The sequence below is a fragment of the Mustelus asterias genome, chromosome 5, assembly GCF_964213995.1.
Source record: "Mustelus asterias chromosome 5, sMusAst1.hap1.1, whole genome shotgun sequence".
NCBI lineage: Eukaryota > Metazoa > Chordata > Chondrichthyes > Carcharhiniformes > Triakidae > Mustelus > Mustelus asterias.
This window is the reverse complement of record NC_135805.1, coordinates 39,399,850-39,411,850: the sequence shown is the minus strand read 5'-3', so window position 1 is coordinate 39,411,850 and position 12,001 is coordinate 39,399,850. Positions and strand designations below refer to the sequence as shown.

The window sequence follows — 12,001 nt, the reverse complement described above, 5'->3', positions numbered from 1 at the left end:
TGATAATTCTTATTTTCAGATATTTCCAGTGCAAAATCAGCCTTGAAACCATGATACCAACTAATTAATTCAATGATAAACCCTTGTTATATTGAATGAAGTGCACAGCTATCAGCTTCCTGCGAACTGCAAGCGATAGCTGCAAATACCACTGCATAGACAACAATATTGGGACTGAAATAAGATTGTGCCATGTCTCATGTGTGAGATTCATAGGTATACATAAAATGCAAATAAATATACAGAGTGGAAAAAAATCAGACCTATATCTATAAACCATCAGTTTCCCTAACAAGCTTTTTCATCTCCCTGTAACTGCAACGGCAGTAATCAGAAATTCACATTTTCACTATTATCTATTGATTCAAACTTGTTGCAGAGTCAATATACATTTCATCATAGATGCTTCTCAGTGCTTTGACCTATAAAATATTGTGCACAAAAAACAAACTTCTAAGATAAGCAAAATTTATTCGGGATTTGCATAGCACGTTACTTCAATCAGATAACTGCAACCAAATGTGTTGAAGTACAGCAGCTTATAAACGCTTTTTTTATGAAAAGGCTGTTGACATATTCTGAAGATTTTCTTTAGTGCCTCTGAGGTGCTAACTAAGTGATAAAAAGAATTGGAATAATTTGACCTGTATGCTGGCGAATGTGCGAGAGCTGCTTTTTAATTTGAACCCTTCTGGGTTTTAAAAGTTTAAAGTTTATTTATTAGTGTCACAAGTAGGCTTACATTAACACTGCAATAAAGGTACTGTGAAAATCCCCTCGTCACCACATTCTGGCGCCTGTTCAGGTATACTGAGGGAGAATTTAGCATGGCCAATGCACTTAACCAGCACGTCTTTTGGACTGTGGGAGGAAACCAGAGAACCCGAAGGAAACCCATGGAGAGAACATGCAGACCCCGCACAGACAGTGACCCAAACCGGGAATCGAACCCGGGTCCCTGGTGCTGCGAGGCAGCAGTGAATAATCCATGCTGGTTGCCTCTAGATTATGTATTTCATTTCCACAGAGCTGTAACAAAAAGAAACACAGAGGTAAATAAAAAATTATTATTTCAGTTTTAAGTCCACGACTCCTATATTTGTTGTGAGGCAGGGAGACCAAGACTTTTTGTTTGTCGTAAAACCTGGAAATATGGGCAACATGGTGGACTTGCTGAATTTAGCAGCAGGAATTCGTGATGACAGCACGGCAGATTATCAAAAGATTTCCTTGTGTGCCTCATAGAATACAAGCTCCCCTATTAGGTGAGTGGAGGCTCATTTAATAGGGAAGGAGTTGTGGGGGTTTTAAAACCAGCTGGCTCCATTCAGGCTGGCAGTCGAAAGACTTTGGGGCTGATCTGTACACTGCAGCCGCTGAACGGCACTTTGAGCACATTGTAAAGAAAGGGTGGAAGTGACGGAAGACTGGCCTTGGTAAGATTATTACACTGACAATGAGGAGTAAAGCGAGTTTTTTATTTCCCTCCATACCATCTTTACTGTTGAGACAAGTAATTCTTCGGGAAAAAAAATGCCTCTTTTGGATAAACTTGAAACATACATACAAACAAAGCAAGCATAGAAGACGAGGTCCAAAATGCAGAGCGCATGCATAATCTTTTTAGGTCCAAAGATATTGAGGGGTACGAGAAGCAGAAAGTGGTCCTGTTGAGGGAGAATTTAGCATGGCTAATGCGGGGTCCTGACCTTCAGTGCAACAAAAATCCTGACTTACCCTGATGTCCCTGACTCCAAAACCTTTAATGAATTGGTTGACTTGGTTAAAGGCTTTTATGACCCAGAATTATCCATAATATTCCAGCGAAGCTGCTTTAACACAGCAGGACAAACCCCCAGCGAATCTGTCACTGGATCTTTGACCAGGTTACAAAAATTGGCAGGGCACTGTGAATTCGGGCCACCCTGAATGATATGTTGCCAGATGGACTTGTTTGTGGAATTAGCAATGTGATAATCTAAAAATAAATTATTGGCAGAATCTAATTTGGATCTAAAGAAGACCATTGAGATAGCTCTATCAAAGAACAAAGAAAAATACAGCACATGAACAGGCCCTTCGGCCCTCTAAGCCCGCGCCGCTCCCTGGTCCAAACTAGACCATTCTTTTGTATCCCTCCATTCCCACTCCGTTCATGTGGCTATCTAGATAAGTCTTAAACATTCCCAGTGTGTCCGCCTCCACCACCTTGCCCGGCAGCGCATTCCAAGCCCCCACCACCCTCTGTGTAAAATACGTCCTTCGGATATCCGTGTTAAACCTCCCCCCCTCCCCTCACCTTGAACCTCTGACCCCTCGTGAACGTTACCACCGACCTGGGAAAAAGCTTCATTGGAGAATGCAGAGAAAGGAGCTCAGGAACTACAGGGGTCAATAGACAGCAGTGTCCTCTGATTGGGGGAGTAGCCACATGCAACATCCATCCCTCAGCTGAGAGCGATGGGATCGATAAAATATCAGAGAATTCCTTACAGCGGTGTACCTGGACAATGTCTTGGTCACAGGTACTTTGGAACGCAAACACCAAGCAAACCTGGAAGAGGTCTTCCGGCGATTCTTGGAGGTTGGGGTACGCCTGAAAAATAAAACTTGTATCTTCTAAGCAAGTGCTATGACCTATTTGGGTGGAATGGCAAGGGCTTTCATCTGGTGGAGGACAAGCTGAGAGCCGTTATGGAGGTGCCAACTCCAAGGAAACCTACAGAATTGAAATCCTTCCTGGCATCAGTGAGGGCCCCCTTGCATACCCTGCTGCAGAAAGGTGATCTTGTGGGGCGCCACAGATGGAAGCTTTCAACAACGTTAAACAGAAAAATTTGTCATCCAATTTACTGGCCCATTTTGACCCCAAAATGGACCTTATCGTGACATGTGAAGACCCGCCTTACGGGATTGGGGCAAGACTGGCACATAATTGGAGAGATGGAACAGAAAAGCTTATTGAGTGTGCATCTAGGATGCTGAGTGGAGGTATTCCCAGACCAGAAAGAGGGGTTGGCTGTTGCCTTTGGTGTTAAAAAATTCCATCAATATGTCTTCGGTAGACACTTCATGACAAGCCATTGCTGGGACTTTTTAAAGAAGGCAAGGCAATACGGGCCCCCCCACTCCCCCCCCCCCCCCCCCCCCCCCCGCCTCCCCCATTGTCTCTGTCTAGATACAGCGTTGTGTCTTGTTACTGGTGGCTTATAAATACCTCCTAGAGCACCGGGTCAGGACTAAGACAACCAATGCTGATGCATTGAGTCGTCTGCCATTGCCTTGAGTCCGGCTTCACTATCAATGATGTTTACAAGGCAAATCAAAGCCTAAGCACACAAGAACCCAGTCCAATTCAGAGGACAGCCCTCAGATGAAATGGAACACTACTTGATGGAAGACAGGCAAGCTCAGAGTTGAGGATGGCATCATAATCTCGGGGAGACAGCTGATGATTTAAATAGCCAGCTGCCTCTGGAAACTATGCATGAACGAAATGTGCTCCATTCCTGTGTGAAAATAGGAAATGCCTTGTCTGGTGATGCAATTTAGGATTATCAGGCCTTTCTTCTATTTTCACCAAAATGTCTCACAACACCGGGTTAAAGTCCAACAGTTTTATTTGCTCCTTCATCAGGTGAGGTTGGGGTACGCCTGAAAAAGACGGACCTGATGAAGGAGCAGTGCTCCAAAAGCTCGTGATTCCAAATGAACCTGTTGGACTTTAACCTGGTATTGTGAGACTTCTTATTGTGCCATCCCTAGTCCAACGCCGGCATCTCCACATCATGTGCACCAAAATGTTCACCTTTCTATCATGGTGAAGATCTGGGCCAACATTTCATGTTTAATGATCTTTCAGCAAAACATTCAGTTCCGATGAAAGGTCATTAACCTGAAACCTGATGCACTATCAACACCCAGAGACGGAATCTGGAATAATAGACTTTTATTAACTATAAAAGGGAACTAACTCTACAGTAAACTCTTAACCGAGGGACCGGACCAGAATGAGGCGAAGGGGAGGAGCAGTCACCTTTATACCCCAGTGAACAGGGGAGGAGCCTCAGGCAGCACCGGTAGGGGTGTGTCCAGTCATCAGGACATAACAGTGGTTATCAGAACATAACAGTGGTTATCAGGACATAACAGTGGTTTACCACAAAACCTAACTCTGTTTCCCTTCACAGTTGCTGTCCGACCTGCTGATTATTTCCATTATGTTTTGTTTTTGTCTCAGATTTCGACCATTTGCGGTATTTTGCTTCTGAAATCTTGAAACACTGTTTTAGCTTTCTGTACAGTTGGATAGATTTATTCTGTAAGAAGTTTAACAACACCAGGTTAAAGTCCAACAGGTTTATTTGGTAGCAAAAGCCACACAAGCTTTCGAGGCTCTGAGCCCCTTCTTCAGGTGAGTGGGAATTCTGTTCACAAACAGAACTTATAAGACACAGACTCAATTTACATGAATAATGGTTGGAATGCGAATACTTACAACTAATCCAGTCTTTAAGAAACAAAACAATGGGAGTGGAGAGAGCATCAAGACAGGCTAAAAAGATGTGTATTGTCTCCAGACAAGACAGCCAGTTTCACTGGCTGTCTTGTCTGGAGACAATACACATCTTTTTAGCCTGTCTTGATGCTCTCTCCACTCCCATTGTTTTGTTTCTTAAAGACTGGATTAGTTGTAAGTATTCGCATTCCAACCATTATTCATGTAAATTGAGTCTGTGTCTTATAAGTTCTGTTTGTGAACAGAATTCCCACTCACCTGAAGAAGGGGCTCAGAGCCTCGAAAGCTTGTGTGGCTTTTGCTACCAAATAAACCTGTTGGACTTTAACCTGGTGTTGTTAAACTTCTTACTGTGTTTACCCCAGTCCAACGCCGGCATCTCCACATCATGACTACCATAGATTTATTCTGACAGTCCTTTTGAAAAGTGATACAAATGCATCCCAGTGTACCAGAAGGAACAAGTCAAACACCATATTATTCACATGTTAGCAGCTGATGAAATTTGGTTTTATACCAGCCCCTGGGCATCCTTAATTGTACTGCTAAAGAGTTAAGGTGTCGGTTTGAGCTTTTTGTACTAAACTCAGATAGCTAGGCCAAATGACAGATGACGGCTCATTACCAGAAATTTATGACACATTAAGTGCCTTCAGAGATCACTGCTTTATTCAACATTTGGCTTTGTTGCTGGTTATTGGCAAGAAGAAGTTTAATAAAACCGATTGTGAAAACAAGATCCGGGGAGTTCCTGTCAAGTTGCAGTCACTATCAACTCTTGTCTGGTGACACAGTTAGGGTAAGTTTTGTCAGGGTTGGCTCCAAGTATAGGATGGGCCATTTAGCTTAGCTAGTCTGTACTGGTGTCCATACCCTCAATGAGTTTCCTCCCATCTCTCTGCCTTTCAGGATATCTTAGAATCCTAGAATCACATCGCGCAGAAGAGGCCCTTCAGCCCATCGAGTCCGCACCAACACATTAAAAACATCTGAAACTCCCACCTAATCCCATCTGCCAGCATTTGGCCCATAGCCTTGAATGTTATGGCGTGCCAGGTGCTCATCCAGATACTTTTTAAAGGATGTGAGGCATCCCGCCTCCACCACCCTCCCAGGCAGCGCATTCCAGACTGTCACCACCCTCTGGGAAAAAAAGATTTTCCTCACAACCCCCGTAAAACTGCTGCCCCTCACTTTGAACCTATATCCCCTCGTGACTGACCCTTCAACTAAGAGGATTGGCTGCTCCTTATCCACTCTGTCCATGACTCGCATAATCTTGTACACATCTTCCTATTCCCTTTTCTCTCATGCCTTGTTTCCTTTCGCATGAGTTGTGGCTATTTGCTCAATCACTTCAGGTTATTTCCACATTCTAACCATTATCTGAGTAAATAACTTTCTCCTTATTTCCTAATTGACTTATTTCAGTTAATATTTTGTATTTATGGCTCCTACTTTTGGATTCTTCCACAGAGAGAAAAGTTCTCTCCACATCATGGCTGATTAACCCAGTTAGTTTGAAGAACTCTAACCGGTCTAAGTTATCTCTTTTCTAAAAAAAAACATTGACTGTTTACTCTTTCCCAATAGCATCATTCCTCAGTTCTGGTACCAGCCTTGTAAATCATATTTGCACTTTTCCTGTAATATCCGTTTTATGGTCTGGAAACCCCAACTGTGCACTAAATATTCTAAGTATAGCTTGACTAGGGTCCTATGCAAGTTTAATAAATTTCATTACTTCTGGATTCAATACCATTAGAAATAAATCCCAGTGCTTTGTTTGCATTTTAATTATATTGCTAACCTGCAATCCTGTTTTTAATAACTTGTTCATCTAAATATACCTTTAGCTCTCTTTTGCTCTTCTAGCCCATTCAGGTTCTGATTTGGTAAGATGTAGGTAACACATGGTTTACCCAACAAAAAAGCATCACCTCACATTTGTCTATGCTAAAGTTCTGGTGTCACTTGACTGCCCATGGCTGCAAGTTTACGACTGCCTTTTCATATTATGTTGCATTTTTCCTCATTGTTAGTTATATCCCCCACTTTGGAGTCATCTAAGATATCTATAATGAGTTATGCATTCCAGATCCAAATCATTGATATGCATTTTAAGTTACAATGGTCCTCGCATTGATTCTGGTGGAAAATCGTTTTGTACCTGCATCTAATTTCAATAGGCGGGATTCTCCGGCCGTTCACGCCAACGGGACTCTCTGGTCCTGCTGCAGTGAACGGAGATTTGGCAGCGGCAGCGGGACATGAATGAAAGGAGAATCCCAGCCATTAAATTACCTTTCACCCCGATCCACTGCTTTCTTTTTTTAAGCCAATCTGACTGGCTCATTGAATTGGCCGTATCAAGTCAAGTGATATCTGTGCCCAGCTGCGCTCTGATCAGATTAGCCTCGACGCAGAACTTGTAAAATTCACCCTCGAGCTTTTTTTTATTTCTGAGGCTGTCGTTGTGTAGCAGAAAATCCTAACCCAATCCAAGATGTCCTGTTGATGTTCAGTTTAGGCTCCCAGGCATATTTGTTAAGTTAATTTCACAATTGTATTGGCTGTCTTTGAATGAATCTACCGTTGTGATATTCTGCAGAGCAAGCTGCATTTTGGGTTGAAGTGTTATTGCATCAGCATGAAATGATTAACACATTTCTCCGTCAATAAAAAAAGTTCATTTATTAGTGTCATAAGTAAGCTTACTTTTACACTGCAATGAAGTTACTGTGAAAATCCCCTGTTTGCCACATTCCAGCACCTGTTCGGGTACACTGAGGGAGAATTTAGCACCTAGCGCCTAGCTTGCACATCTTTCAGATTATGGGAGGAACCTGGAGCACCCGAGGAAACCCACACAGACACGGGGAGAACGTGCAGACTCCGCACTGACAGTGACTCAAGCCGGGAATAGAACCTGGGTCCCTGGCACTGTAAGGCAGCAGTGCTAACCGTTGTGCCACTGTGCCAACCATTTGGCTTGTCATGTCATAAGCTCATCAAGTAAATTGTTTGAATTATAAGGAGAGGCTAGATAGACTGGGACTTTTTTCACTGTAGTATAGGAGGCTTAGGGGTGATCTTATAGAGGTCTATAAAATAATGAGGGGCATAGATAAGGTAGATAGTCAACATCTTTTCCTAAAGGTAGGGGAGACTAAAACAAGACAGCATAGGTTTAAGGTGAGAGAGGAGAGATACAAAAAGGTCCAGAGGGGCAATTCTTTCACTCAGTGGGTGGGTGAGTGTCTGGAATGAGCTGCCAGAGGTAGTAGTAGAGGCGGGTACATTTTTATCTTTTGAAAAGCATTTAGACAGTTACATGGGTAAGATGGATATAGAGGATATGGGCCAATTGTGGGCAATTGGGCTTCGTGCTCAAAACTGGGCAGCATGGACAAGTTGGGCCGAAGGGCCTGTTTCCATGCTGTAAACCTCTATGACTCTATGCTTGTAAATGATGCCATTAAAAAACATCCAGCAGGAGCTGCAATTTAAAGGACTCATCCCGCCATGTAGATTAGTTTCTGGCTTATCCTCTCATGCTACTGGATAATTTTTGGGCCTATTTTTTTGTTGGATCTATTTCCTGAATCCATTCCAATTTCTGGAAATGACTTTGTTTCAATGCTTGGCTGTTTTTATCCAGTTTACAAACGGTTATATTGCAGTCATGAATGGTCAGGTAGACTTACACTGGATGTTTTCCATTCCTTGCATGCGCTTCCTATAATAGACTTCTCAAAATTGTACACAAGGTTCTAATGGTGGATTATCAAAGATCTTATATGTTCAAAATTGCTGCCTGAAGACGTGTATTTTGTGTGTCTAGTTACAAAGCTAAAGAATTGGTTTGTCTTTTTTATTGTCTTATCTGTGTGCACTGCACCCCTTTATTAACTGGTGTATCTGCGCATTAAAGTCCCTCTGATACTTTGTTCTACTGAGGATCTTACATTTTTTGATCCTTTGTTCTATTTAGAATCTTACAATTTATTAATTCTTGCTTCTGAACTATGATAAGCCCAACTGCCATCGCTCTGGCCATCTTGTTAGCCGATTTATCTTCTGCTGATGTTTGCACAATCATCGTCCCTGCCCAACAGCCCCCATTCCTAGTTTATTATTATTAATTTATTAGTGTCACAAGTAGGCTTACGTTAACACTGCAATGAAGGTACTGTGAAAATCTCCTAGTCGTCACACTCTGGTGCCTGTTCGGGTACACTGAGATAGAACTAAGCATGACCAATTCACCTAACCAGCACTTCTTTCGGACTGTGGGAGGAAACCCACGCAGACACGGGGAGAACGTGCAGACTCCACACAGACAGTGACCCAAGCTGGGAATCGACTATGAGGCAGCTATGAGGCAGCAGTTCTAACCACTGTGCCACCATAGTTTGGTGTAACTGATGAGTTTCGATGTTATTCCCTTAATTCTTATACCTGTGTTATTGATCTCTGTGTAACACTTTATTCTTTTTTTTCTGTTTCAGGAGGTATTTTCGAGTCAGTGGAAAAAACCCCATCTGGGGCAGAGGAACTAGCTTTTAAGTTTGCTTTAAATACAATCAACAGAAATAGAACGCTGCTGCCAAACACAACGTTAACATATGACATCCAAAGGATAAATATTTATGACAGTTTTGAAGCATCCAGAAAAGGTAACGTGCTCCAAACAGTCTTTGTTGCATGAGATTATTTATGTTTGTCCCACAATGCTGGAATAGTTGGTGAAATTTTAGTCAGCAAATATGTAAGAAGAAAACTAAACTCTCAGGCAAATAGTGATTCTGAAAGAGATAATGTAAAGCTAATCAGACCATACAAAATTGCTTTGTAATGTGGTAAAGTGAATGCATTTCTTTTCCCTCATCCCCCCCACTCCCCCCCCCACCCCGACCTTACCCCACCCCAAATAATTCCTGCTAGCACATCGGCTTTCTCTCCTCTCATTATTGACAGAATTATATATCTCCTCTTCAGCCTGTGATCAACTATCTCTTGGGGTGGCAGCCATCTTTGGGCCTTCTCATAGTTCTTCAGCTAACGCAGTGCAGTCCATTTGCAATGCACTCGGGGTTCCCCACATACAGACCCGGTGGAAGCATCAAGTGTCAGACAACAGGGACTCTTTCTACGTCAACCTGTATCCAGACTTCTCCTCCCTCAGTCAAGCCATCTTGGATTTGGTACATTTCTTCAAATGGAAAACCGTCACCGTGGTGTATGACGACAGCACAGGTATGTGTGCACAGGGAAACTATAAATGATGATACGCATGCTCTTTAGATGTAGGGTCCTATGAGCAAAAATATTAATTCACCTTCAGAAAGTCATCTGTGCTGTTGACAGTGACTGAACATGTCAAGTTCGTAGTATCATAGAATCCCTGCAGGGCAGATGGAGGCCATTTGGCCCATCACGTCTGCACCGACAACAATCCCACCAGGCCCGATCCCCATAACCCCACATATTTACCCTGCTAATCTCCCTGACACTGAGGGAGAATTTAGCACGGCCAATCCACTTAACCTGCTCATCTTTCGGACTGTGGGAGGAAACCGGAGCACCCAGAGGAAACCCACGCAGACACGGGAAGAACGTGCAGACGCCACACAAACAGTGACCCAAGCCAGGAATCGAACTCGGGCCCTGATACACTGAGGCAGGAGTGCTAACCACTGTGCCACCGTGCCACCCTGGAGTTGCACTGGAGGTTTTAATGGAAGGGCAATTAAAAATTTATTTTGAAAAAAGACAGAAATGCATTGACTCACTCTTCAGACATTTTTTATTGCTGTTTGGTGCCTCTGCTGCAACATTTTAAACATACGGTTTCTAACTTATTCTCCATTGATGTCAGATCAGGAAGGATGCAGAATGGCGGGCTGAATCAATGTCTTCCGTTTTACACAACTGCACAGTCAGAATTACTCCGATTATCACTTATTTTGTGGTGGGGGTGGAGAGGGATTGACACTTTTGTATCAACTTTTAAAAATCATTCATTATAATAGACAGTGGCCTCCCTCTATCACACACTGAATAAGGATTCCGTATTGAAAGGGTGGTGGGATGAGATTCAAGACCATTTCAAAGACATGCATACAGGTTGTGCAATGAAGCAGTTAAAGTTTTGAAATACAACCAGCGTTTTTGGCTGATAGCTTCGCCTGTTGCCCTGAGTAACCAGCAAGAATGCCTCGTTTTGTGAGGGAATTTCCATTCAGAAATCAGGGTGGATTTTCCCTCCCGAGTGGTGATTGGCCAGTTGGCTGCCCTATAGACAGCTGGCCAGGCCTTGACCATGTAGGGTTGTCAGACTGCACATGGGGGACTGGTGCTCAGGGTAGGCTGGCCACTCCAGACTGCTGCAGCGTTGGGCACCCCTGCCAACTGCTGGCCAGGAAACAGTTTCCTGCTGCATTCTCCATGGCAACAACTCAACCAATCAGAGCCTACATGCCAAACAATCAGTCCTCTCTCAGAAAATGCTGGAAAATCTCAACTCTGACAAAGGGTCATCCAGACTCGAAACGTTGGCTCTATTATCTCTCCACAGATTCTGTCAGACCTGGTAAGTGATTGAGGGGGGCAGTCCCACAGATAGCCAGCAAATATTAGACTAGAAGTTTTCTGCCGAACATTTTCTGGATAACTATTCAGGTGAGTGCTGTTTGGTAATATAGAACTCTAGTATTGCTGAAAAGAGAGACATGCTTTTGAAGCTTTTGATCTTGCACTCATCAGGACAGCTATGCAAGAATACCAATAGTAATGACAGCAACAAAATTATATACCATACCAGAAAATAAAACTGATTATAATAAAAGCAAAACATTGCGGGTGCTGGAATCTGAAACAAAAAACAGAAAATGCTGAAAATCTCAGCAGGCCTGACAGCATCTGTGGAAAGATAATAGAGCCAACATTTCGAGTCTGGATGACCCTTTGTCAGAGTTGAGATTTTCCAGCATTTTCTGAGAGAGTACTGATTGTTTGGCATGTAGGCTCTGATTGGTTGAGGTGTTGCCATGGAGAATGCACCAGGGAACAGATAGCTGCCAAGCTTTTGTTTAAATTCAAACAATGTAGGTCAACTCTGATTGGTCAAAGCATTGCTATGGGGAATGAACAAGGGAATGGCTGTCTCCCAACCTTTGGTTTAGTTAAAAAAAAGTTCAAGGTGTGGAGAGGCTCCTTCTGTCTGTAAAGGACAGTGTCCCGTGTGTGAATATTTGTAGCTTCCAGCATGTGTGAATGAGCCACATTGAATATCTTCAATTGGTTGTCATTGTAAATCTTAGCACAATCTGGATTGTTAAAAAAGTGTTGTCCAATCGCAGAATCGCATCTATTGTTGGACACCGTGTTTTGAGTTGTGGAAGCACTGGCTGGTTTGGTACAATCAGTACTTTGCCTGTTGCAAACAACTGAAGGGATCTGCCATTGGATACAATCCAC

General features: G+C 43.0%; 1 protein-coding gene across 1 annotated transcript in view; it reads left to right on the top strand.

Annotated features, from left to right (window-relative positions):
• Positions 1 to 12,001, top strand: part of LOC144494077 (glutamate receptor ionotropic, kainate 2) — a 481,311-nt gene that overhangs the window by 185,861 nt on the left and 283,449 nt on the right. Inside the window, exons 2-3 of the mRNA XM_078213654.1 lie at positions 9,031 to 9,198; positions 9,521 to 9,778. Coding sequence (XP_078069780.1) covers positions 9,031 to 9,198; positions 9,521 to 9,778 — 426 coding nt within the window. The remainder of the gene's footprint in view (positions 1 to 9,030; positions 9,199 to 9,520; positions 9,779 to 12,001) is intronic.